We start from the raw sequence: 24806 nt of genomic DNA on the forward strand, positions 1-24806 counted from the left end.
CAGCTGCGGAAGTAGGAGTAGGGCGGTGCTTATCACTTCAGCGCGACCAGAAGAAATAACTGCCGTAGAGGGTCCTCGCGCGTGCTACTATGCGATTTCAGATCGGAGGCCGGGGAAGACATTTTCAGAGCTGTTTCAGGCCCTCAACATGACTTGATTGAATAAGGGTTATTCAAAAAACGTGTTCGTGGCCGTGCAACCAATTAACTAGAGAATGAAATCATCACAGACCAGGTTCTCTTGAGCAGGACAAGCTATTTTTCAGTGCATTCATCAGATAGCTACGCCTCTCGTGCGCTGTTCTGCGATACTGACAAGACTTCCGTGACCAGCACTAGCTCGAATTCGAGTTATCAGCGCAAGACCACGGGCTCGTCTTTGAACCTGCATCAAGCGCATCGATGATGCCGACAATGGATCCGTACGTGCCTGCAATTGTCAAAAAAGTACCTCCAACGATGATGAAAATCGACCAAGCGACCATCAACTTCCACTTGATGCCACGATCAGACCTGCCCCAGTTGTCATAAAGCCACATAGCACCCATTGGCTGAAGGCAGAGCAACGTTCCAAATGCAGCCCCGGCGAAGGACACCAGCTCTCCAAAGACCGGAATAGCTTCGGCCAAGATGTAAGAGATCAGTGCGATTCCAGCAGTACAGGACAACCATACGATCCAATGAGTAGGAGTGTTGCTGCTCAGATGCCTGGTGCCCTTTAGTACTCGGATGAAAATGTACTTGGCCGGGACGTGACTCAGTAAGATCATGGACGCAAGCAAACCTGGAAGAGCAAGACCATAGCAGATCCTCTTGAACAGTTGTCCGGCCGAGCCAAGAGCTGGCGAAGCGACGTAGGACCCGCAGAAGTAGTATACCACGATGCCGATAGCAAGGTAGAGAGATGTCACGATGCCTTGGCAGATGAACATTGATCGCCGATATTGGCGTGGCTCACGCATCTCGGAGACTATGGAAAAGAATGCGGGCGTGCCAGCAAAAGCAAACACTAGCGTCGAAAGGGCCTGGAAGGCGCTGGCTGGAGATGGATTGGCCGTGATCTTGTAGTCGGAGACGAAAATTCCCGTCAGTGGTGCATCGGAAGGACGGTCTTGCAGACCAACAGCAATTGTGAGGACGAGGACTAGGGTTATGAGTATAATAAGTCTTGTGACAGGAGGAGCACAATACATACTTGAGGAGATGATGCCAACAACACCGACCCAGGCAATCCAAGAAATCTTGTGGAGAGTCTGAATGCTCGAAACGAGGAAGCCGATGGTTGCTGCAACAGCAACGAAGATGGCCGTACAAGCTCCATGGAGCGATAAAGCGTTTAGAGCGATTGAGATGCTGACCATTGCCGACCCAGCAACGAAGATCCAGACTGTAGTCGATCAGCATATATCTCCAGCGTTTGACGCCCACGAAGAACTCACACAAGCAGAACACGGTACCCATAATGATATAGCCAGCTCGACCAGCAATCAAACCTCCAACATCATCAATACCGTACACCTCTGGATGATTGATCTTGAAAACACCAACAATATAATCAGACCAAGTTGTCATAACAGCAAGAGCAAGAAGACAGACAACTCCAGGAACCATGCCAATCGTATCCTACAACGCCATCAGTACACAGCAAAAACCTCCACACCACAACTCACAAACACAAGCGGGATCCCAAGCACCCCCAATCCAATTTGAGTTTTCAACATAAGCACCACAGCACCAGCCCATCCCACAGCACGATAATTCGGCCCATGGGAAACATCTCCGAAGACTGCGTCGTTGGTCGTGGAAATTTCAACGGCTGGATCATAGCCGTAGGAAAGTCTTCGTCCTGAACCAGCAGCTGAAAGTCGATGTTTCTCTCCAATTCCAATTCCGAAGGAAGCACGAGGATATTCGTCTCCTCTCTCACCCTGCCACGGATCAGTCTGAGTTGCCATTCCTCATAACGACGGTAATCATAAGGCGAGAATCAAGTATGGGGAGAACAGACACGATGTGTTCTTGTATCTTACGTTACATATAAAGTGGGCCATAGTCGTTACATTACGCGAAGTCCAGAGCTGAGAGGAGAGGAGATACGAACAGTGTTTCTGCGTTGCATTAGCGTTACCACACGTGAGGCAAAGACGGTCAAGCTTCTGAAGGATCAGGACAAGACCAATCAAGCTCTATCCTGTGACACCACGCTTCGCATGCGCCTTCCCCAGATTCATCTACAGATCTGCAGACAGACTCCAGGTTTCGGAAAGTGCTGCCGCCGTTGTCTTCCTGGAATCGGTAGTGGTATCCGGTCGCATTGTGAGAAAGTACCTAGTAATACTGTTGGGACCATTTTCGAGATTGGAGGACGAGGATCTGGTCTCTCTATTGCGTATTAATCTACCAGCTTTCGAGTCGAGAATGTGAGTTTTAGATAGAAGAGGTGAATCCTGCAAGGTCAAAAACCGGAAATCGTATCATGCTGTAATGATGCACATTGAATCGAAAGATTTCGAGGCAATGCTTTGCTTTCCCGGTACGGCATGAGAATGCACACAAGATTCGCTCGTCCGAGAAGCAGTGGTTTTGGCTTGGAATATAAAGACTGCATTCCTGTCCTTTTCTAGATGTGAGTCGATGTTTGAGTTGTTGATGAGGCTCACGCCGAGAAGTACAAGAGTCCTTGCGAGCACTCCGAGCACCTTCGAGTGGAAGAAGACAAGCTGTTCCCTCTTTCCCCAGAGGCCTAAACTCAGTCCCAGATGGGAAAGATCAGGCCAGAATTGGAGAGAAAGTACCTCGCACGCATCTCATCGCATGTCGTTCTCCGCTGCGCATCCTTCCGTGGCTTCAAAACGCACTGCCTTACTTCGGCTCAGGCGTCTTCTCCTTCTTGTGATCCAAACCAATCGCATGTTTCACCTTCTCCAGAAGTCCCTCCTTATGACCATCGGCAGCCGCCTGTTCTTTCGCAGAGCTATGTCCTCCATACTTGTCCTTGTGCACATTGCCCTCCCCACCGCGTCCGGTATGGAAGTTCTGGTAACCTTCGCCTGGCACGCGAGTCGCAGATTCCGGGACGACTTCTTCGGAAGGCTTTCCTGCTTTCCCGCTCTCTGTGGGGTGAATTATGTTGCCTTTGAGCAGTATGAGCACATATCGAGGTGAGCTGGAAATAGGAATTTTCGCGTACCTGCTCCACCACGTCCAGCGCTGTAGTCATTTGCTGAGACACCCGGAGTACCCTCACGGACAATATCCCCGTCAACGTACGTATTGCTGTCAACGCCGATATTGCCGGCGCCTGAGGTCTTGTCAGTGGGAAAGCTCCCAGCAAGCTCTAAGAGCTTTCGCGAGACTCACTACCGCGACCAGTCGAATGCACAGGCTCTCTAGAAGGCATATTCGCGTTTTCCTGTTCTTTCAACCAAAGTATCCTCTCAAGCTGCAGTAAATATAAACTCTGAAAGAAAGGAAGCTGAGAATATGGAGAGCATGACTTCTTCACCTGGTCGCTGGTAGCTTCTCAACCAGGGATCCTGCTCGGTTCAGGTCGTACGGCGGGAACCGGACCATGACGCTATAAGCGAGTTGAACATCTTGTAAGTGGTCAAGCACGACGCCTTCTCGGCCTTTGACATTTCTTGGGTTAAACGGAAAGACACTCACTCGTGAGAGCAAAGAATGATGTCGAAAAAAGCGCTAGAACTATGTCATGCCAAGAAATCAGAGATAAGGTCCAAGCTCGCCGCCAATCAACTCCACCTATTGCTTCCGCCGCTGGTTCGTGGTTGATAGCCAGGATGTGAAATTTTGTTATGTCCTTGCAATCATCACCAAGCAGGTACAGTGTTCTCCTGCAGCTCTGCGCAAGGATGAGTGAAGGATTGAGCTCTTTGGGGACGATGATTGTACGTCGGGCCATTTGGGCACAGGTCAGTCTGAGTTGAGTATATCATGCCATTCATCACCAGATAACACTATAAACGACCCGAAGAAGCACTCCTCGAAGCCTTCTGTGGCGGTCTAGTTCCCTGGAGTTAAGCAAAGTCAAAGCTGGCCACAAAGGGCTCCAAAATATCTGGTGGTCACAGACTTCATTTACTTCTTCTCTTCCGCCTTCTGCCCTCCGCTGCCAGTTGTTGGCAGACCCATGAAGATCTTGAAGGAGTCGTAAATCATCCATTGGAGACCGGTGAGAGTGCCAATCATGACAATACTGGAGAATTGATTAGCAACAGGCGCACTTCAATAGCCAAGTCACTGAGGCTAGTACTCACCGGACCGGAAGACCACTCCAGAGACCGCCAAATCCAATATCCCTGTAGATTCTGCTGGTTGCGCCACCGAACGACTCTCCCTTTTGTCGGTTGGTGTTGAGCTTGCTGACCATGACATCGGCAGGGTGAGAGATGATGGCGCAGAGGATACCAGCGAGATAACCACCAGAGAATGCGACACCGGTCTGGGCAGCCTTAGAGTAATCATCCTTGGTTCCAGGGAGGCGGTGGTAGATCATTTCGACTATCGTTTCGAACGAAGCGAACTTCATCATGGTGTAAGGTATCTGTCTGCCCCAAAGAGGAGTTATACCCTTGTACAGTCTACTCTGGTCAGCCACGTCCGGGGCATTTTGGTTTAGCTATTCTGAACTTACCCGCTAACACCTTCCTCAGCCATGATCTTGGAGATACCATCGAATGTTCCCTTTGCGAATGGCGGCATGGTAGTTTGCATTCTGACCTTTACAGCCTCAAAGGGACACAGACCAATATCGGCAAAGAACTCAGCAGAAGCAGAACCGGCGAGGTAAATCCAGGTCTTGTAACGGGTAGCATTCTCCTCGCCAGCAAGGTCGGAATAGAACTTCTTGAAGAACTCGTAGCAACCATATTTCAGAGCACCTTGGACCGAGTATCCGAAGAACGTGGGAGAGCCACCGGTGTAGAGCGCCGTCCGGCCTTCACTGGCCATTATCTTGCTCCAGCCCTCGATGTTGCTCTTGTAAAGCTTGCTGTCGACTTGTCGACGACATTTGACAAGATCAAGGGGTGTGACACCCCAATGGGTGATACCGCAGGCCATCAGACCTCCGAATGTGCTTTATCGCATCAGCTCCAGCTTTGCGCTGGCTCGGGCATATGTGCATGCTCACCAAGCAGCATAGTACTTCCCAGAGTACAGCTCAATCTTTCCAGTCTTCTCTTGCGCGATTTGAGAGGCCTTGTTGAGCTCTGCGACCGCAGCATCGCTCAACTTTGTCACCTTTTGTTTCGCATCTTCAGCCGCGTCCCAGCTGCTGTATAGGTGAGAGATCTCCTTGCGCTGTGATTGAGGTTGGCGATTGAGCTTGATAGGAGAGGCGTATCCGAACGTCGCGCTCAGGGCGCTCGCGGAAGGGAAGAACGACTGCATTATGTCTGCTCTACAGTATTGTTATCAGCCAAAGCTCCTGGATCTTGTCTTGGTTGCGATCAATTCTCGGGCATTGTTGTTGCTTATTTCCGGCTGACGCTCGCCTAAATCCGCCCGGGACTGATGCTTCGGCGGATGAAATTGGCAGGCATCGAAACTCACCTTCCGATCTCTCTTCTGCAATTGAACGCGGCTCCTCGCCTTCAGCTTGTGAAAGTGTTCTGTTAAAGCTGCGAAGCTTGCCAGGAAACATGGTGGTACTGTGGTACAAGCTATTGATAGCCGAGCTCCTACCCCAGCTTCAACCCTGATGTCATTGTGCGGCTCGTCGGCTCGAAGTTAAAATTATAGGCAGGACAACGAGGGCCCGTATAAAGTCCTATACCAGCGTCCGAGCGCCTAGTCCTTCCAAGAATAGGGTTAGCCTGCCGTAGCGGACTCGGTAAGATATCGAAGTCCGCTCCGTAGTATATATAACTATAGAAAACGTAATATCGATATCTCTATACGTTGCGGTTACTAGGTCGATAGGTTAGGGTAGTAGTAGTAGTAGTACGATTTCCGCTAGTATACTAAATATCGATAGTAAGAGGTCGTACGGTCGCAATTTAATAGATTTCGCACTATTTTTATAGTATTTAACGACCCCGTATTCTCTACTAGTAGATACTAGTTATATTACTAAAAATAAAGCTAAAGTTTATTAGCAAAATAGCGGTATAGCAAAATTCGAGGTATAGTTAGCGATTACGGCCATTTTAATAGCGTTAATATATATTAGAGGGCGGCGGTATATAAGGCATACTACTATAGACTTATATCGCGCTCGGAGGCGCGTATTACTATCTATTTAGTACCGGTAGTATCGGTAGAGGTATATTATAAAGGGCTACGCCCTAGGTAGAAAGCGCTAGCCTTAGGCATTCGGCCTACGCGACTCTAACCTACTGCTTAGCGCTTAGCGTACTATATAAAACTATTCGGATTTACGTAGATAGACTTAGCTCTTTATCGAACCTATTAAGTCTTATATCTAGTATCTGCGTACGCGTTGCTTACCCGTAATATTAGGTTCGATCTTTAATATAGGAAACGCTAAGGTTTATTAGGAACCCGAGTAAGATAGCTAGGGGAACGCTATCCCTACCGTACTAGAGATAACTAGGGACGAGATTTGTCGTACCTTCGAGAGTCTCTATACTAGATAGTAGACGATAGAAGCCTAGCTATAAGCTACTCGTTCCGCGCTCTAATACGCGGAAGCGTCTCGCTAGCCCGGGCCTCCCGAAGCTAGTTTAGTACGAGACTAGTCTACGAACGAGATCCTAAAGGGACTACTAGAAACTCTCTCGGCTTCCGGCTAAAACGTAACGGCATCCTACGAGTAGAAACTGCTATTGTAGGATAGGAAAGCCGAGTCGTTCCGGGACTACCTACTACGACTAAGAAGTTCCGAAGTTCGTACCGAGTTCGTTTCGGGCTAAAACTAAAGCTCTCCGAAGATTACTACTAGGATACCGTATACGATACCCTACCGGTAAAGGAACGCGCTAGGATACGCTACTTCTAGAAAAGAGGAAGCCTTACGAAAGGAAAGGACCCTAAAGCTTTCTTCTAGCAACTCGAGGACGTTTTCGCGGATAGTAACGAAGCTATAAAGGCGCTAAAGCAACTCTAAGCCTTAAGGCACTCCTAGAGACAACCTTAGTACGACTACTAGCTAGAATTCGACGGCCTCCTACTAAGCGTAGGCGGAGACCGTTAGATAAACGATACGAAAATCAGTTATTTAAAGAATACCTTCTCGAACGCGGCTAAGACTTATACTACCGCTATACTAAAGATTAAGGATTACTACCTCTATATAGAGGAGGTCGAGCGGATTATAACGAACCTCGAGTCGACAGATTAGTTTAAATAGGCTACGAAACGCTAGCAAGAAAGGAAGAAAGAAGTAGCGAGTCCTACGGTCGTTATTCCCCCCTATACGGCCCCTACGGCGAACCCGAAGGTCGACTCTAATAGAGACGTAGTTATAAATCCCGCTTGAACTAACGCTTCCTATAGAAAGAACCGTAGAGCCTAATAGTCGACGGCGGGGAAACCTAGGGCTAAATAGGTCGACTCTATAGAAAGAGAGAAGCGTAAGGAGAAAAGACTCTACTTCCGCTACGGAGCGAGCAGATACCGTATTCGAGATTACTCGTACGCCCCGCCGGCTTAGCCTACTAAGATTAGTATCGCCTCTATATAACCTATTCTAGAGAATACGGAAGAATAGTCGGACTTAAGTAGTTCCGACTCGGGAAAAGAGTAACTCCTACTCGTAGTTAGGAGTCGGGAGTAGATAGAGTATAGGTAAAGAAATAAAAAGAAGTTAAAAAGGATATAAACGGGAATCTTATATATACCGATATAGTCCTCGAAAATAACGTCGGAACTTCTACTCTTATCGACGAAGGATGCTAGCATTACGCTACAATTAATACGGGCCTAGCTAAAGGCCTCGGACTTAGCTATATTAGCCGTAAGTCCTAAGAAGTAAAAGGAGCGTCGGCGGCAATATAAGACGCGAAAATTGTAAGAGTCGTCGCCTTCTAGATAGAAATTAATAGATTCTAATAAACGGTATACGCTTACGTCGTACCGGGATTAGCTTTTCCCCTTATCCTAGAGAATCTATAGAAGGCATATAATAAGGTCTAGACTGCGCCTAAAAAACGATAGTACTACTACGGGAGGGCTCGGTATTAGATTAAAGAAGGGCGCTATTACCGCAAGGTCGATACGAATAGGAATATCGCTACGATTAACGCCGTAAGAAGCCTGCTTGCCGCGACAATTACTAAGGATATTAAAAAGGCCCTAAAGACGAAGGAATACCCGACGATCGAGGAGCTAAAGAAGAAGCTACCCCCGGAGGTTCGCGATATAGCCGCGCTATTTTATTAAAAGGAAGCCGATAAGTTAGCGCCCTATCGCTCTAGTATCGACTATACGATAGAACTCTAGGAGAAACTAGACGGATCCTAGCCTTAACTCCCTTAGGGTCCGCTTTATAGTATATCGAAATAAGAACTCTTAGTCTTGCGGAAGTCGCTAGACGAGCTCTTAAAGAAGGGGTTTATAAGACCGGCGAACTCCGAAGCAGTAGCGCCCGTACTATTCGTTAAGAAGCCCGGGGGAGGACTACGGTTCTACTACGACTATAGGGCGCTTAACGCTCTAACGAAGCAAGATAGATACTCCCTCCTACTAATCCCGGACACTATAAGGAACCTAACGGAGGCCTAGTAGTTAACTAAGGTTAACGTAGTCTCGGCCTTTTATAAGATTAGAATAGCAAAAGGATACGAGTATAAAACGGCCTTCCGGACGAGGCTAGGCTCGTTCGAATAGCTAGTATACCCGTTTAGTTTGTCCGGAGCCCTAGCTATATTTTAACGGTATATTAATACTCTTTTATAAGAGTATCTAGACGACTTCGCGTCGGCGTATATAGACGACGTAGTTATCTACTCGAGCGGGTCGAGGGAAGACTATTTCCGTAAAGTAAGAGCGGTACTTAAGAAGCTTTAGGACGGAGGCCTTTACCTCGATATTAAAAAGAGCGAATTCGCCTAGAAAAAGATTAAGTACCTAGGATTTATCGTCTATACCGACGGAGGAGGAATATTAGCCGACCCCGAAAAGGTAGAAGCTATATAAAAATAGGTAGTACCTAAGACCTAAAAGGAAGTTTATCGTTTCTTAGGATTTACGAACTACTACCGTATATTCGTACCGAACTATTCTAAGATCTCCGCGCCGTTAACTGCGCTTACCGGTAAGGGAACCCCGTTTGCCTAGGGAGAAGAATAGGACAAAGCGTTCGAGACGCTAAAGGACAAATTCTACCGCGCCCCGGTACTTACCTAGTAGGACCCGTCCCTCCCTACCTTCCTTAAGACGGATTATAGCGGGTTCGCGATTAGAGGCGCCCTTATCTAAGAAAAGGCGGGAATCCGCCGACCGGTAGGCTTCTTTTCGAAGAAACTAAATAAGGCGGAGATTAATTACGATATCTACGATAAGGAAATGCTCGCAGTCGTATCTAGTATTAAGTTTTAGGACTCCGAGCTGAAATTATATAGCCCCTTTACGATTTAGACGGACTATAAGAACCTAGAATACTTTATAGTAAAGCGCTAACTATCCGAAAGACAGATTCGATAGTAAGAAGAACTAGCGAAGCACTAGTTTACTCTAGTCTACCGGCCGGGAATCGAAGCTATCCTACCGGATACCTTATCGAGGAGGGAATAAGATACGTTAGGCTAAGACAATAAGCTTTCGAGGTTCCGGAGATTCTTAGAGCCGGACCTCTCTCTAAACTAGCCGGAAAACGTCTAGATTTCTAGTACTACTATCCGTAGCTTCCCGCGTATAACGAAGGCGAGCCCGTTGTCTCTACTCGCGAACGAAACGGAGCCCGCGTAGCCTTTACCGGAAAGCGCTAAACCATTCTAGGACCTAGAGATAAACGATATATAGAAGAGCATTATCGAGAAAGATACGGTATACTAGACGGTAGTACGAAAAATCCGTAAGAGAGGTAGAACATTGCAACCGGAAATTAAAGCAAAAATTTAGATTAGGGATTATATAATAGATCCTAAGGGGTTCCTTCGCTACCGCGGTAAGCTCTAGGTTCTAGGAGCCCTAGCAACGACGGAAACCGAATACAAAGACATAGGGGCCGAGGAACTGTAGTAGGATATACTACGTACGAAGATTATCTAGTCGATCTACGACTCGCCGCTCTACGGCTATCCTAGCCGGGATTCTACTGCTTCTATACTAGGTCGCGACTTTTACTAGCCGCTATAGTCGAAGTAGGTACGGCAATTCCTACGGAACTACAACTATTATAGACGTAATAAGGTATAGAGGGAACACAAATACGGCCTCCTAAAACCCCTACTAGTACCCGACCGTTTCTTCTAGGAAATCTCGATAGACTTTATAACTAACCTACCGGAGTTAGATAGGAACCGGTATCTATAGGTAATTAAAGACCGCCTAAGCAAATAGATCGCCCTTATCGGTACTCCCTCTATAAAAGTAGAGGAATGCGCGGTTTTATTCCTAAAATACTAGGTTAGGTATTACGGACTTCCTCGTACTATTACTAGCGATAGAGGTACGAATTAGACGAGCACTTTCTAGAGGGAGATATATCGACTACTCGGCGTAAAGTAGAGGTTAAGCTCCGCCTACTACCTATAAACCGACGGAGGTCCGGAGCGCGTAAACTAAGACGTATAAGCTTACCTACGGAACTATATTAACTAGATATAGTCCGATTAGAACTAATAGCTTCCTACGGTAGAACTAGCGTTTAACGGGAGACACTAAGCGGGGTTAGGAATAAGCTCTTTCTTCGCGACTTATAGTTACGAATCTACCTCCTCTATTACGTTAGAGGAGGACCTAGCTATCGATAGACGGCTAACTGCGGCGAAACGGGCGGAGGAGTTTGTAAACAAGATTAAGTAGATCTTAGATCTATACTAAGTATAGATAGCGGAAGCCGTATAGAAATAAGAGGATAGCGCAAATAAGACTAGAACTCTAGCGCCGGTATATCGTATCGGAGACAAGGTCTAGCTCGACCTAAGGAATTACTAGACTAGTAGACTAAAGAAGAGCCTCGACTCGAAGTACGCTAAGTATACGGTAGAAGAGGTATTATCGCCTATCTTAGTACAACTCTCGGGGATACCTAGCAATATTTACCCGGTATTCTATACCGACCTTCTAAGACTTACGAGCCGGGACCCCCTTCTAGGGTAGGTAACCGACGACAAATAGCCGGACCCTATCTTAATCGAGACGTATAAAGAGTAGCAGGTCGAAGAAATCCTATATGCCTAAAAAAAGAAGCAAGGCTAAGGGCGAGAAGCACTCGTAAAATAGAGCGGATACTATAAACCTATATAGGAACCCCTAGACTATATCGCGGATACCTCCGCGCTAGACGACTTCGAAGCGAAATATAGACAAATCGAGGAGAACGACGGGCCTCTAGGAGATTAGGAGAAGAGAGGAAAACGGAAGAAATAACGTAGTAACCTAGAGTTTTTCCGCGGAATAACGGATTTATAGATTCTAGGGACTTTTGCTAACTTCTAGAGTTTAGATTTTCTTACTAACTTATTCGACTTAGAATTACTAGAATACTAGAGAAGGGAAACATAATTTAGAGCTAGGAAGAATTTCATTTAGGTATTTATAAGTAAGTATCGGGTCTCCGCCCGAAATTAGAAGGTTACCTTAGGACTATAAAAAAAAAATAATAATAATATATCCGAAGCTACCTAGAAACCCCTAGAAAACCTACGGAAACCTTCACTCCTCTAGCGGACCTAGACGATTGTTACCGAGACGGAGGGCGGTCGGAACGCTACTAAAAAAGAGAGGTTAGCGAGAGAAAGTCGAAGGGTAGCGAGGAACTTACGTCTAAGTCTATTAAGCTACGATATTAGCGACGGTGTTTGTTACCTCCGAGGCGACAGCGCTAAAACAAACGGTTAGCGAGGGTTTTATCGCGAGGAACGGAGAATTTTACCTAGATAATAACCCCTACGGCTAGAGAGACTTAAGGGCTTTCTAGGCCTTAAGAACCTTAAGAAGCTCGGAGTGCTTCTCGGCGATATTAGCGCGGATCGCGCGGGTATAGCTAGCGTAGGCTACGTAGGCTATTTAAGGACTAAATAGTTAGCGAGAGATTTAATATAGGAATCGCGATAACTTATAGTAGGGCGTAGGCAATTCTCTTATAAGCGCAATTAGCGCAAGCCCTCGAGCTAGCGGGCTTAAGAAAGGTTAGCGGACTCTACGATAAATCGGACGGGAACCTTATAGATTAGTCGGCGTAGTCTTCGCCGGAGTTATAGCAACTAACGTAGTAAATTCGGCGAGCTATCTAGGATAAGTTAATTTTGCGAAAGGAACCGAGGAGGAAGGGGAGGGACTTACGGTATTAGTAGTAGTAGTAGTAGTAGAGTTATATATAAAGAAAAGAGGAAGAAGAAGAAAAAGAAGGAAATATTAATACTCCTAGAAGGCGACGCCGAAGTAAAGGTCGCGAAAGCAAAGGAAAGCGCGATTATAAGTAAAGCGTTTAAAAGCGCAGTTACGGCGCGTTCTAGAAGGCGGTAAGTAGGTAAAAGAGCGCGGTTTAGCAGTCGCGAAGAAAGTTACAGTCGTTAAAACCCTAGGTACGGTAACCCCGACCGGAAAGCAGCGGAAACCCCGATCGCAAAGGAGGAAACTACGAGCGCGTTACTCTAGAGAAGCTTAGATAGGTACAGATCTAACGGATAAAGTAATAGCGATAGAAACTACGGAGGGCTTTCTATCCCTACTAAGGAAGGGGAGGAGGACGGGGGTAATATAAAGGGCTACGCCCTAGGTAGAAAGCGCTAGCCTTAGGCATTCGGCCTACGCGACTCTAACCTACTACTTAGCGCTTAGCGTACCGTACAAAACTATTCGGATTTACGTAGATAGACTTAGCTCTTTATCGAACCTATTAAGTCTTATATCTAGTATCTACGTACGCGTTGCTTACCCGTAATATATATAGAAGCTATTAGTTACCTACGCGACCTACGTAACGGCGGAATTTAAAGGAAAACGCGACGAGAACACGTCGATACCGCCTAGAACTACTAATAGCGCTTCTTTACTAAAATTTAGCTAAGCTAGCGCCGCTAGTATTCGCTTAGGTATGTATTCTTACCCTACTTATTTCTCTACCTATTTCTTCGATCGCTTCGGCTTCTTACTCGTAGTATCTACGCTCTTACCCTTCTGCTTCTTTAGCGGTAGCGCTATATTAGTCGCTTTTAGAAGGTAATAGCTCGATATAATATCGCTTAGTAATAGCGCTTATAATAGCTTCGGCGGCGGCGCTTTTGTTAGTATAAGAATAGCTTCCGGATAAGTGCTCTTAAAGTAAGTAAGGACGAGGTTAGTAAAGCCCTTCCTAATATTGTCGCCGCTCTTATAGAAGACTATTAGTATCTTTAAGATAATAACCTCGCGTTGCTTATCGCTCTCGTCTATACCTTATTAGTCGTATAAGCGCTCGAGTTAAAAGATTAACTCGTACGCGTTAGTAAGTACCTCGCGGACGTTTAATTAATAGGTAGGCATATATACGACCTCGGCGGCGGCGGCGTCTTCTTATACTACTATCGACTTAGAAGCGTCTTCTTTGCAGACCTCGAGAGCATATCTAGCAAATATATTAACCTATTATTACTAGTAATAATCTTTAATAATAACGCGTTTAAGTATAAGGTAATAATACTAGAGGTTAGTATAAAGGACGCGATATTAGCGGAAGAATTTATAGTCGTAGGTAAGCGCGCCTATTTCGGTTAATAACGGCTTTAGGTCTTAGTATACAGACTTATTAAGAACGCGATTAATCTTAGTACTAATCTTGCGCTAAATAGGCTATAGAAGGCGTAGAAGCTAGGTTTAGAGCTTGTCGTCGTCGCTGCGCGCGAGTAGGTATACGTTTAATGCCTAACGCTTACTAGTAATATCTAACCGAAGGTCTCTAAGCTCGCCCTTCTATATTGTTTGTATAGCTACGCCTATTAGTATAAAGTTAGCCGCTATTAGCGACTTATTACTATCTATTTTAAGACACGCGTAAAAGCTCTTATTTATATTAGTATCCTTATATTGTCTAACGATAGTAGGCACGTTATAGACGCAATAGTAGTTTGCCTATAGGCGAATATCGCTGCCGAAGTCTTAAACTAAATATATATAGTTTAACTCGTAATCGCTATTTCGGGGGAGGTTATCGATAGCGGCCTAGAGCGACTCTTTCGCGCCTTCGAGCGAGCGGTAGTATACTATAGCGGCGCGTAGGTGTTTATATGTCTCTTAGTAGATTTTCGCGCTAAAGCGTCTATCGATAGTACGCTAAACATAGACGTAGTATAGCAGGTATATTGTCGTCGTAAATGCTATTTAAACTACGCGCCGCTCGGCTACCGAGTCGTCTATAAGGAGGAATTTAGGTACCTAAATACCGCCTATTTACCTACTTATAGTACGCAAAAACTCTGTAATAATATCGCCGTCGTTAGTAGGTAAGAGTATATATACCGCTATACGAGAAATAGTATATTTATCCTTTACTATAATAGTATAAAGAAACTAACCTAGGTAATTAGTCTTATACGTTACGTCTATAAACGCGATCGTATAATAGGCTTTAAGTAGTTCTATACTAGTTTTGCTAGTATATACGACGCCGTAGGTAGTCTCTTTATCGATTTAGCGTATAGCTTCTATATTCTCGCAAAATAGCCCTTCTATAATAATATATTAGTAATTGTTATAATAGAAAACCGCAAATATAAACAAAAGAATCCTAAAGTTTAGGGTTCGGTCTACTAAGGCGCGCTAGAAGCCGGACCGAGGTGTTGCTATAGCTTCTAAATTATCTTATTAGCTCGAAGCTAAGGCTCTACGGCGCTTCCGCTTTAGGCGAAGAACTTTAGAATCTCGAGATTCTACCTTTCGTATCTAGTATTCGTAGGCAATCGAGTCTAATATCTTTATCTATTAAGCTAATAACTTAGATAGACTTCCGCGTCGATCTATTAGTTAATCGGAGTCTAGATACGCGGGCGCGACGGTCCGTATAGCTGTTTTTCTAACCTTACGCCCTAGCTTAATAATAATAATAAGATTAACTAACCTTGTTAATACTACTCGAATATATCTTCTTTCTATATTTGCTATACTAGCGACGCGCCGCCGAGCCTTCTATCCTTATATACCTTCCGGAAGGCGCGACTAGAATTAAGTACGTCGTACTTTATTATAAAATTGCCGCTAGCGGCCTTAAATAGCGTATTCGCTACTAGGTCGTACTAAGCCTTTAATGTCTTCTATACCGTACTCGGCTTATATCTATAGTATACCTCGTACCCTATAGTAGTTAATAACGCGCTATACTAGCGGAAGAGGTCGAAGTTATCTAACTAGTAGTAGTCCGAGTAATTCTTGCGGCTTATACGCTAAACTCGATATACGACAATCTCTAGCTTACTAGACTTATTATCCTTATTATATATAGTATATACCTTTATCGTTATAGGGCAGCCTTACGCGCGTTTAATCTTCTTATTAAAGCGCCGCGTACTATACCCTTTAGTCTTATCTAACTTCTAGTATAGTTACTTACGAAAGCGGCAAATATAATACGTCGTTTCTAGCCTACTCTTCTCGATATAGTCCTTGTTCTTTGTCTATATATTATTAATATATAGTAACAACGCGTACTATTGCTTTACTAGCACCTTAAACGAGTCGTCGAAGCCGTATAGAATAGCTTATTCGCGCTATTTACGGAGGTTATCGATATATAGTAAGGACGCGTAGTACGAGTCTAGCTTAACTAGAACTTAAGACTTTCGAGGGCGGCGATAGTCTAAGGATACTAACGCGTTTTTATTACTAGAATCGACTAAATCGTCCTCTTCTTCCTTATCTACCGAAAAGTTAGTAATTCCGACTATACTCTACTCTCGTTATAATCTTATACCTAGCGCGAAGTTACCCTATACCTACGATGCTAGTATATCCCTATCCCTACCTCCTCCGAGGTAGTCCGCAATTAATATAGTATTAGAAGACATTAAAGGTATAATTTAAATAATAGAAGAGATAGAAACGATAGCGCGGAGCGATAGTAAGGTATAATAGCAAGGTAGAAAACAATAATCTAAACAAACCGGTACGCGTCGACGCGTAGGAGCGGAAGCGTATACAATCTACGCCGACCGCCGCTCTACAAGGTCGGAAGCCCCGGTCAGCTATAGGTCAGGCGCTCGGACGCTAGTATAGGACTTTATACGCCTCCGACAACGACGGCGCTTCCGGTAGGCTGTTTGCAACTCTGATCAGGCTGTGTCGTTTTGTCTCCACCAGATTGAGAAGGCCGAGGAATTGTACCGTTGCTGCGTCTTGAGTGCATAGTCGCAAGAGTGGCAGCGTTTCCACCATGGCGACGACAGGGCTATCAGCTCCAAGCAATGAAGCTGCAGGCTCCTCAACAACAAGAGAAAGCACAAGTCCCTGGGCCAGCAAATATCGCGGCGTACGTATCACTACGTTTGTTATAAGGAATGATACAGTGGTACTTCAAGACCATTGGTCATACTGACAGTGTAATGTTTCCAGGCCGTAGTAGAAGACCTCGATCCCTCCGCCGCCTTCTCAGTAAAACCCACTACGCCAGTATTCGAAGCCATGATGTCTGCGCTAGAACGCGACTATGACCATTTGACCGTGATCGACGAGCACAAAACTCTCCTTGGCTACATGTCGGTGCCGCGATTACGGCAGCTCCTTGAGACCAAGCAGTTTCAAGAATCAGATCCGGTCGAGAAAGTGATGCAGAAATTCCAGAGGAAAGGCAAAAAGTATAAGCTGATTACGATGGAAACACCCCTTGAAGATTTGGAGGCATTCTTTGATGGGAAATTTGGTGGACACAAGAGTGACTTTGCGGTGGTGACGGATCCCGGGAGGAGGTTTGTGCTGGGCGTGGCAACGAAAGATGATTTGAGGAAGTTTGCGGAGAGGAGACCGAACTGAGGTCTGTAGGGGTTTTCCGGAACAAGAGACGGCGGATCGCCTGCGTACGAACTCACTTTATTCGCTATCCGAGCAGCACGTTGGAGCATAGAAAGGGGAATTTGGATTTAGCAAGAGGCGGAATACCCAAACTGGCAATTCGATTACATGAAAAACTTCGGGATCTCTCGACGTCTCGATCTTGGGCGCAAAACCAACTCTCCGCTGCCTTCTCTCCTCTGCCTACCGAGATTTATGTTCTCGAAATATCTCTTGGTGACCAAACGTCATTTCCGCCGGCTCGTGTTGCTATCCATACGGGCCTCTGTCACCTTTCCGAGGCGTCTTAAATCGAAGTGGTATTATCAGCCCAATGGCTGCGCATGAACCAGACCCCATTCTACAGACCATATGAAGCTCAATAAATGTATATGTCCTGCAGGATCGCCGCCTTCTTTAGCAGTTCCAGTCGCAATTTCTGTTCCAGCGACCGAGTACGCTCGATCTCGGTATAAGCCCAATCGCTCTTGACGCAGTAAGTGACGGCATGCTCAGCAAAGTGCCGCCACGGCAAGAATGGGACCTCGAAGGTGCGCACCAGCTCGGGCACGGTGGAAATACCTTGGTGAGTATCCATCCTGGCGCTGAACGGATAAGGTCCATCTCTGTAGATGAATGGAGACGCTCTCAGCTCGCTCAAGGGTAGAATGCTGTGGAGGGTACTTTCTTGCTCTTGTCGTAACCGAAATGTACAACCAAGAGGCTCTGGTTGCATAGCCGCCGTCTCGAAAATTTCTTCTGCCCATGCTCGACCGAACTCTGGAATAGAAGACAGATCCTGCCATTCATGATCGTCCGCGAAGGATACTTTGTCCTGGAAAGTACTGAAGGAGTGAAATCCCTCTGGCTTATATTTCTTAACAAGAAGTTCTACCATTGTAATAGCAATCCAGATAAGCTGATCCAAAAGGGCATTAACAATAGCTTCCGCGACACTATCAGCCGGAAATGGGAGGGTGACATCGTGCTCAGAGCACACTTGATCTGCCTTTAGTCCGTGTCGTAAGAAATTGAAGAGATAGAGCTCAGCAAAGAGACGGAGATCTTGCGCTCGCATGTGCTGTTCAAGGGGAACACCGCGATGCGTGCACCATCGACGAAGGGCCTCCAAGAAAGTGACTTGGCTGGGGTCGTAGTCGTAGACATAGTCAACCTTGGCCGTGAGTCGCGCCACCTGGCGAGCACAAATGTCGCGGGACAGAGCGGGAGTGTTGGCACCGATCGTGTCGCGAAAGTCCCGGCAGACCCGTCTGCAGCGTTGAATATCGCGAGCTGGAATGCGTTCGAAGATGTCGAGCTTCAGCTCAGCCGGAAGGTCGGTGATCTCAGCCATAGCAGCCGCGAGCATGCTGCGGTAATGGGAGTGCGACTAGTTAAGCGCGTGGTCGCCGCGGCTCGTCTTTATGATCTTCTGGAGTAGATGCCGGTGCTGTCCAGATGCGGAGTTGTCAGGTTGAATTTTGAGTCAGAGCGAGCCGATCGCGCCGATATGGAGCTCAATATTCGCGGGAAGAACGCTGTGCTTGCTCGTAGTCGTTGGAGAAACTGCAAGACGACTCGAGCGCTGATGGTCGTTGGTGATATGCCGCAGAAGTAGACAACATTTAACCGCAGACGTAGATGTCTCTAGAAATATAAAGCACAGAAGATTGCGTGGAAGTTGTGCATCTGAAGGAAAGTACAGCAGTGAGGGTGGGGCTAAGACTCGATATGGATGGAAAAGTGGGTCGTCACATGAAGATTAATTTTTGCAGAAGGCACGAAAAGGTTATATTCAAGCAGAATTGAAAAAGAATTGACGAGGATGAAAGCAGAAATTAATGAGATAATTGAACGAGTTTGACTTGAATCATATTGATTTCTGAGAACCACCCAAGGCACACGAGAGAGCACTACATAAAAATGACGCCACCACCCAGCCGAATATCGCTGTACAAATGCCCAAATGCCACCATAAAAGTTTGCCTGAGAAAACCATGAAAGTCATGAAAGTCTGTCAAATGCCACCGAATGCCACCAGCCCTCTGACCAGCGAGCAGCGAGAGCATGAATATCCACCCTACCATACCAAGTCGAGTGCCTGATGTAGTGGCTGTTGTCGTGAGTGTCGATGAGAAATGCCCTGCTACCGCATATTACGCCAAAACACAGAGGGTACAGACCAGTGCCGCAAGAGATCGAAATGCCTTTGACCTGACCGAGTAACCGTTTGATTAAACTCGGCGCCCAGCAGATGACTCTTTTTGACGGTGTGGATGTCGCGACGATATATCGCGGCTGTGCTGCACTGATCTCCATTGAAGGTATGAAGGCAGAACGCTGCGTGGGTGTAATACCCACGTTCGAACGCCACCCTGCTAGAGACGCCGCACGCGCCGGAGTTGTACCTGGAATCCAATGCCACACCCGTTGGCGCTAAGCAAAGGTCGTACCGTGTGTTGTATCCTTCTTGAACTCATGCCCATTGCCACCGCCCCACCACGCTTTCATGCCTGTGCTCGCTGCTCGCTGGATCTCTCGCCACCACCGTCTCTTACAAAACTCGTGTGCCTCTCGCTGCCTGTGCCTGCCATCGCTTGAAGGTGTCGGTGTGAAATCGGTCGGCGTGGAATCGGTCGTTTGTGAAAAGTTGTGTGGTGGGATGTTGTTATCGGTGTGAAGTTGGTGAGATTGCCGTTTTGGGGAAAAAGTGGGTTTGGTGGGGTCGGTGAGTTGATGATGGTGATGTTGTGGGCGCGCATTTCGGTGGTGAGGCGCGGTTCGAGCGCGTGACGATGTCGCGTGTGATGTTGTCGCTGCTCTGATGTTAGAAGTCTCGCGAAGAGGCGCAAAAAGGGAGCAAACCAGTTGTGTTTGATGGAAAGCTCGAATCTATGCAAAGTCAGCGGCAGAAAGTTGGTGAGAAGTGAGTGACGACGTACCAGTTGGATCGAGTGCGATGATCGCTGCACGTGCGTGCCTTGATGGGTTGTTGGTAGTGAGGTGATGAAGAGTCTGCGCGATGTCAGTGAGGGTGAGGGTCAGTGAGGGTGGTGCACATACCTTGATGATGTTGATGATGGTTGCTGATGATGGTTGCTGATGATGGTTGCTGATGATGGTTGATGATGTTGTTGATGGAAGTGGATGATGATTGATGAAGGAGATGGTTGTTGAAGATGGTTGTTTGGTTGGAAGTGGAGAGAAAAAGTTCAAGTTTGTGCGGAAGAAAAGGTTTCTTAAATAGATGAGATTCAGGGTCTGCACCGCTCTCTAATCACAACTTGGATTAGGTTCAGCAAAGCAGAAGCTCTTCACTTCGATCGGCCAATGAGAGCACAGGATCAGAGCTGAATCGAAGTGAAATGAAGGCCATAGCTCCTTTGTGTAACCGTTGAAGAGGTTTCCGCTGCGTATTCGTGAGCACGATGACGACGACTGACGACGACTGACGGCTGCTGCCTAGAGCGGTGAGCGGGAGAGGAGGAGGAGGAGGAGGGCTAGGAACGTGAGGAGAGAAGGGAAGGGAGAGGAGAAGGAGGAGGAGGAGGAGTATGAAGGGCTCGAAATGAGGCCGGCGGCCAATGTCTCAGGGGTCGCAATCAGAGTTCGATAGTTTCCGTAGATCAATGTTGCATCAGACACTCACGATAGCAATGGAACACTCCCTTCTCCAGATGTATGCCCTGTGGCCGGCCGATCGAGATGCTGCACGAAGACCGCGCCTCGCCAGAATGGCCGTGACGGAGAACACCTTTCACCGTCAGAGAGCGTCAACGCAGCATAAGCATCCTCGGTTCAGTGGCACCGACCTCGCGCCGCAGTCTTGCAATCTACCTCACAATGGCGACATGATCTTGTGCCATGAAAGCAGTATTCTCGGCAGAATCTTGACAGGTCTTCCCAGCAGAGCTCTCCTTCCGACAAGACCGCTCTCTCGGGGTCGACACCAGTGTTCATGTTCCAAATTGGAGCGCGCAATCTCTACCGCATGCCTCATCTTCCTTTTTCAAAGATCATGCGTTCTCCAATACTAGCTCTTCTCCTCTCATCGTTTAGTTGAGGACTTTCGGTCGCCATCTGGGCGGGAACATCTTTGTCAAGTATTTTTACGTGTCTCAGATGACCATATACACTGCGGTTTGAACGAACAAGCGGTTCGAAAGGTCTACAGAATTCATACAAGCTTGAAATCACTAATACACAAGGTGGTATCGAAGAGATGAAGTCGGGATTCTCCCCATGCTTGGCTCGGACTCAGGTCCGCGACCCACTACCACTGCCTTGATCTCCAGCTATTTTGAGACTACTACGTGGACCCGTGGTACCCGCGCAAGCTTGTTGCGTGTACGTTCAGCGCGATGGGAAAAGGCGGATCAAGTACGGGCAGCCATCGCGAAATTCACGGCCTGGTGCGCGGTGTCGACGACTATGCTCGCTGAGTTGGGAAGTATAGATCGCAAACGTGATCACGATACCTGAAGGAACGCGCCCAAACGCGACGGCGACGGAGAACGGCTCAAGCCCCGAGATCTCAACGTATCATGGTCATTGAGCAGCATCTCACAAGCCAGTGGCCAGTCTAAGAGGGTGTTGTGATTGGTTCTCTGCGAGCGGGCGAGAATTTCGCGACCTTCGAAGACCAGCGAGCACGAGTAATGTCTTGGGCACGTTGACGATGGAGCGACCCGAAAGAAAGAGCTGAATAAGGAGAACGAATTGTGAATGAGTTTGGGCATTGGGCCAGCAAATCCAGCCTGCAGCCTGATTACGGGCAATCTGCGGTAGTGAAGAGATTGACAGATATGCCTACGACTGGAGGTTCTGTCTTCAATAGCAAAATGCGCTCCGTGCTTGGGTGCTCGAGACGACAGTGCTGCCTGCGAGTCAACCATCCTTGCTCGAACTGTGCGGCAGAGTCGTGCATTCCAACGACCTCCCTGAACGCTGGCCAGATGCGGTAGGCTCGTGCATCGCCTTCTGGCTTGCCATCTTAAGACCAGTAGGATCATTTCTCGGAGCTACACTCTATCCTGCGCCTAGCCATGAGGCGATACTAGCCCTTTCGTGGCGGATGGTGCACTCAAAACAGAAAAATCTCCTCCATGACCGCAGCCTTCTCCAATGGCTTCAGGGACTGACCGTTCTCGACAGAATCTCTTGCCCACTTGCTTTTCACGCAATACGCCACTATTCCAGCGCAGTGTCCTTCTGAGGGTAAAGCCGGCACGTCGAACACCCGAACGAGTTCTGACATGGCGATGACGCCTCTACCGCGATCTCGAGCTTCGGCGCAGCTTTCAATGACCCGACGACCACGGTAGAACTGATGGGGTTTGAGCGTAGTCAAGGGCAGACAGGCTTCAAAGGCCTTGACGTGCTGATCTTGGTCTCGCCACTCGGCCTGAAGAATCGGAGCATAGGCCAGTATATCGTACATCTCCGATGCCCAGCCGCCACTCACGCCGAAATATGCCCAGTTTACCCTCTGCACGAAGTTGTCTCTGGACGCAAAGAGCCACTCATCGACTTTGACATCGAAAGGACCATAGAGATATGCGTGGAGATCCGTAAGTCTTTCCGCCAATGTGCCGCACACTCCGAATAGCGGATGATGTTGAAGTAGAAAGGGGTGATGCAGATGCGTTTCGAAGTTGTCGGCCAAGTCCTTCAATGAGCCGTCCTGAGTGGACTTGTTCATATGATAAAGGTGGCCGAAGGCATCTCGGTCGTGCATTCGAGCTAGACCCTCCTTGCTAGCTGGACGATGCTTGCACCACCGACGTAATGCTTCGACGAAGCTCACCTCCCTGGTGTCCTAGTCTACTAGGTACTTGACGTCGGCGGTGATGCGCGCCGCTTCTTGCGCACAAATATCTCTCGAGAGTTTCAGTGTATTGGAATCTATGGCCCTCTGGAAAGTCTTGCAGACGCGGCGCACACATTGAACGTCCTTTGCTGGAAGACAGCCGAAAATGTCGAGCTTCATTTCAAGCGGTAGACCAATGAAGGTAGCCATGGTGTCGCCTTGGTATACGCCGGAGTTTTGCGATGTAAGCTTGAGTCGCGTGGTGAAGGCGCCTCGATTCAGGGTGGCAGCGAAGTTGAGATGTCAACGAGGGGCGAGAAGTTGTGGGGGAGATTGCTTGGAGGCAGAAAGTAGTTTGACGACAAAGTCGCGCGGGCCGTATCGAGTCGTTAATGTTCAAGGTTGGCTTACGATTCTGCTTCAAGCTTAGGCCGCTCCGTATGGATCCGCTACTTTGTGGCGTCGGTCTGCGAGGCGGTGAGCGTAGCTTTAGTGCCGCACACGAAGCTGGAAGCGTTTGTAGTGATCTTGTTGTGCAGGTTAATGAGAGGTTGAAGCCTAGAAGATAAAGCAAGAGGGAAAAAGGGCCCATCTGCCAAGCTTCACATGCGGTCCGAGCTCACGTGCGCTCCGAGTTCACGAGTGAATCAGAGTTTACGAATGAATCACACCGGATGAGGTATTAGTGACCCGTGCTCACTTTAAGAAGCACAAGCAATTCCCACAATCTTTCCTTCACGTGCGCTCCGCGTTCACGAGTGAATCACACGGAATGAGATATCCGTGCACCCGTGCTCACTATAAAAAGCGCAAGCCACTCCGCTAATCTTTCCTGCACTTCTCACGCCATTGAACAGACACACTCAGATACCCAGGTCGCCAACCTGGTTCAGAGGCCATGGACAACTCACCATTCAACAAGCTCTCCGCAGAGCTCCGCAACGAGATCTACGAGCTCGCTCTGAAGCAGAAGGAAGACCAAGCAGTCGGCATCACAATTGACAGCTCCACCAATAGGCTCACGACTCGAGCCAAAAATGCAACAGCACTTACACGCACCTGCAAGCAGATCAACCAAGAGAGTTCAGCCATGTTCTACGCCGTGAACAACTTCGTCATTTCGAAAGGACCTGGACCTGAGACTAAGGGCAAGAAGAAGAATCAGACTCATGAAGTCCAGATCCTCGAACGCTTCCTCAAAAGCATCGGTCCGAAGAACTGCGCTGTACTACTGCACTTGGATGTACAGGTACATCGCCCTTTCGCAGATTCCTACCAGCAAGCTCCCGAATTGAACAAATTACTGAAAATCGCGAACAAGTTCAAGCCAAAGCATCTAGACTGTACATTCAGTCTGGAGAGCAAGGTGGACCCAAGAGTCTCCCCGGAAATTGTCTCGGTTAAGCTCGACGTACTGAAGGGGTGCCAGAGTACCCAGGAGGCGTTGAATCTGCTCATTTGTGAGAGCAAGGAATTGCTCCCGAAGGGGCGAGCAGGATGTCGTCAATCTCTCTCGAGACTCAAGGTTATGGCTCCTATGATGATGATTGTCGGGACTATATGGATGGAATAGATCGTTTCGGGGTTGTGTGGTGGTGGGTGAAGCGGTTTGACTCCGTTGCGAGATGTATTCAGAGGGTTTGAGTGGAAAGGGCGCATGCTGCGCAACGCTTGCTGGAGATGAGATGAGCGCTCGCCAATGGGGCGTTGCGACAGCACGGCTACATGTTTTAAGGCTGTACTTCATTCATCAGCAGTCTCTTGGTCTTCACGGTTTTCCAAGACAGTATCGGAGCCAAATATCCTGAACAGCTGCGTGGATCGATTCTGGTTAGCTCCGGAGCTAGAAAGAAAGTGCATTACCAACCTAGGTAACATCTTCCTTTGCCAAC

General features: G+C 47.5%; 9 protein-coding genes across 9 annotated transcripts; 3 read left to right on the top strand and 6 right to left on the bottom strand.

Annotated features, from left to right (window-relative positions):
* Window positions 1-334: 334 nt before the first annotated feature.
* MYCFIDRAFT_190181 (uncharacterized protein) lies at window positions 335-1954 on the bottom strand (the record flags this gene model as incomplete). The annotated part of the gene is made up of 5 exons (XM_007931764.1): window positions 335-1143; window positions 1195-1386; window positions 1439-1622; window positions 1676-1785; window positions 1927-1954. The coding sequence occupies 5 exons, from the start codon at window positions 1952-1954 to the stop codon at window positions 335-337; spliced, it is 1323 nt and encodes a 440-aa protein (XP_007929955.1).
* A 632-nt stretch (window positions 1955-2586) lies between these two features.
* MYCFIDRAFT_212152 (uncharacterized protein) lies at window positions 2587-3429 on the bottom strand. The gene is made up of 3 exons (XM_007931765.1): window positions 3360-3429; window positions 3190-3300; window positions 2587-3133 (listed from the first exon to the last, which is right to left on the bottom strand). The coding sequence occupies exons 1-3, from the start codon at window positions 3397-3399 to the stop codon at window positions 2862-2864; spliced, it is 423 nt and encodes a 140-aa protein (XP_007929956.1). The 5' UTR covers window positions 3400-3429; the 3' UTR covers window positions 2587-2861.
* A 668-nt stretch (window positions 3430-4097) lies between these two features.
* MYCFIDRAFT_57782 (uncharacterized protein) lies at window positions 4098-5604 on the bottom strand (the record flags this gene model as incomplete). The annotated part of the gene is made up of 5 exons (XM_007931561.1): window positions 5574-5604; window positions 5152-5421; window positions 4654-5097; window positions 4277-4600; window positions 4098-4215 (listed from the first exon to the last, which is right to left on the bottom strand). The coding sequence occupies exons 2-5, from the start codon at window positions 5409-5411 to the stop codon at window positions 4098-4100; spliced, it is 1146 nt and encodes a 381-aa protein (XP_007929752.1). The 5' UTR covers window positions 5412-5421; window positions 5574-5604.
* Window positions 5605-16491: 10887 nt separating this feature from the next.
* On the top strand, window positions 16492-17087 carry MYCFIDRAFT_79714 (uncharacterized protein; the record flags this gene model as incomplete). The annotated part of the gene is made up of 2 exons (XM_007931766.1): window positions 16492-16587; window positions 16671-17087. The coding sequence occupies 2 exons, from the start codon at window positions 16492-16494 to the stop codon at window positions 17085-17087; spliced, it is 513 nt and encodes a 170-aa protein (XP_007929957.1).
* A 397-nt stretch (window positions 17088-17484) lies between these two features.
* Window positions 17485-18474, bottom strand: MYCFIDRAFT_177811 (uncharacterized protein; the record flags this gene model as incomplete). Its single annotated transcript, XM_007931767.1, has 1 exon — window positions 17485-18474. One exon carries the CDS (start codon window positions 18472-18474, stop codon window positions 17485-17487), a length of 990 nt encoding a protein of 329 aa, XP_007929958.1.
* Window positions 18475-18529: 55 nt separating this feature from the next.
* Window positions 18530-18871, top strand: MYCFIDRAFT_177812 (uncharacterized protein; the record flags this gene model as incomplete). Its single annotated transcript, XM_007931768.1, has 3 exons — window positions 18530-18552; window positions 18579-18719; window positions 18787-18871. The coding sequence occupies 3 exons, from the start codon at window positions 18530-18532 to the stop codon at window positions 18869-18871; spliced, it is 249 nt and encodes an 82-aa protein (XP_007929959.1).
* An 89-nt stretch (window positions 18872-18960) lies between these two features.
* Window positions 18961-20294, bottom strand: MYCFIDRAFT_204718 (uncharacterized protein). The gene is made up of 4 exons (XM_007931769.1): window positions 20169-20294; window positions 20048-20120; window positions 19971-19997; window positions 18961-19921 (listed from the first exon to the last, which is right to left on the bottom strand). The coding sequence occupies exon 4, from the start codon at window positions 19422-19424 to the stop codon at window positions 19110-19112; it is 315 nt and encodes a 104-aa protein (XP_007929960.1). The 5' UTR covers window positions 19425-19921; window positions 19971-19997; window positions 20048-20120; window positions 20169-20294; the 3' UTR covers window positions 18961-19109.
* A 1894-nt stretch (window positions 20295-22188) lies between these two features.
* Window positions 22189-23124, bottom strand: MYCFIDRAFT_79712 (uncharacterized protein; the record flags this gene model as incomplete). The annotated part of the gene is made up of 2 exons (XM_007931770.1): window positions 22189-22788; window positions 23047-23124. The coding sequence occupies 2 exons, from the start codon at window positions 23122-23124 to the stop codon at window positions 22189-22191; spliced, it is 678 nt and encodes a 225-aa protein (XP_007929961.1).
* On the top strand, window positions 23123-24785 carry MYCFIDRAFT_177814 (uncharacterized protein; the record flags this gene model as incomplete). The annotated part of the gene is made up of 13 exons (XM_007931771.1): window positions 23123-23197; window positions 23226-23237; window positions 23269-23280; window positions 23316-23391; window positions 23422-23447; window positions 23500-23556; window positions 23594-23697; window positions 23723-23801; window positions 23837-24374; window positions 24401-24513; window positions 24540-24620; window positions 24650-24730; window positions 24762-24785. 13 exons carry the CDS (start codon window positions 23123-23125, stop codon window positions 24783-24785), a joined length of 1278 nt encoding a protein of 425 aa, XP_007929962.1.
* Window positions 24786-24806: the final 21 nt, after the last annotated feature.

The sequence above is a fragment of the Pseudocercospora fijiensis genome (assembly GCF_000340215.1).
Source record: "Pseudocercospora fijiensis CIRAD86 unplaced genomic scaffold MYCFIscaffold_8, whole genome shotgun sequence".
Lineage (NCBI taxonomy): Eukaryota > Fungi > Ascomycota > Dothideomycetes > Mycosphaerellales > Mycosphaerellaceae > Pseudocercospora > Pseudocercospora fijiensis.

What these genes read in the sequence shown, in the direction of transcription:
- MYCFIDRAFT_212152 (XM_007931765.1), bottom strand. Translation starts at nt 3,399, where the DNA reads ATGCCTTCTAGAGAGCCTGTGCATTCGACTGGTCGCGGTA. An exon ending in GCATTCGACTGGTCGCGGTA is followed by an intron (nt 3,301 to 3,359) that starts GTGAGTCTCGCG and finishes ACAAGACCTCAG; the next exon opens with GCGCCGGCAATATCGGCGTT. An exon ending in CGCTGGACGTGGTGGAGCAG is followed by an intron (nt 3,134 to 3,189) that starts GTACGCGAAAAT and finishes TACTGCTCAAAG; the next exon opens with GCAACATAATTCACCCCACA.
- MYCFIDRAFT_204718 (XM_007931769.1), bottom strand. Translation starts at nt 19,424, where the DNA reads ATGGAGATCAGTGCAGCACAGCCGCGATATATCGTCGCGACATCCACA.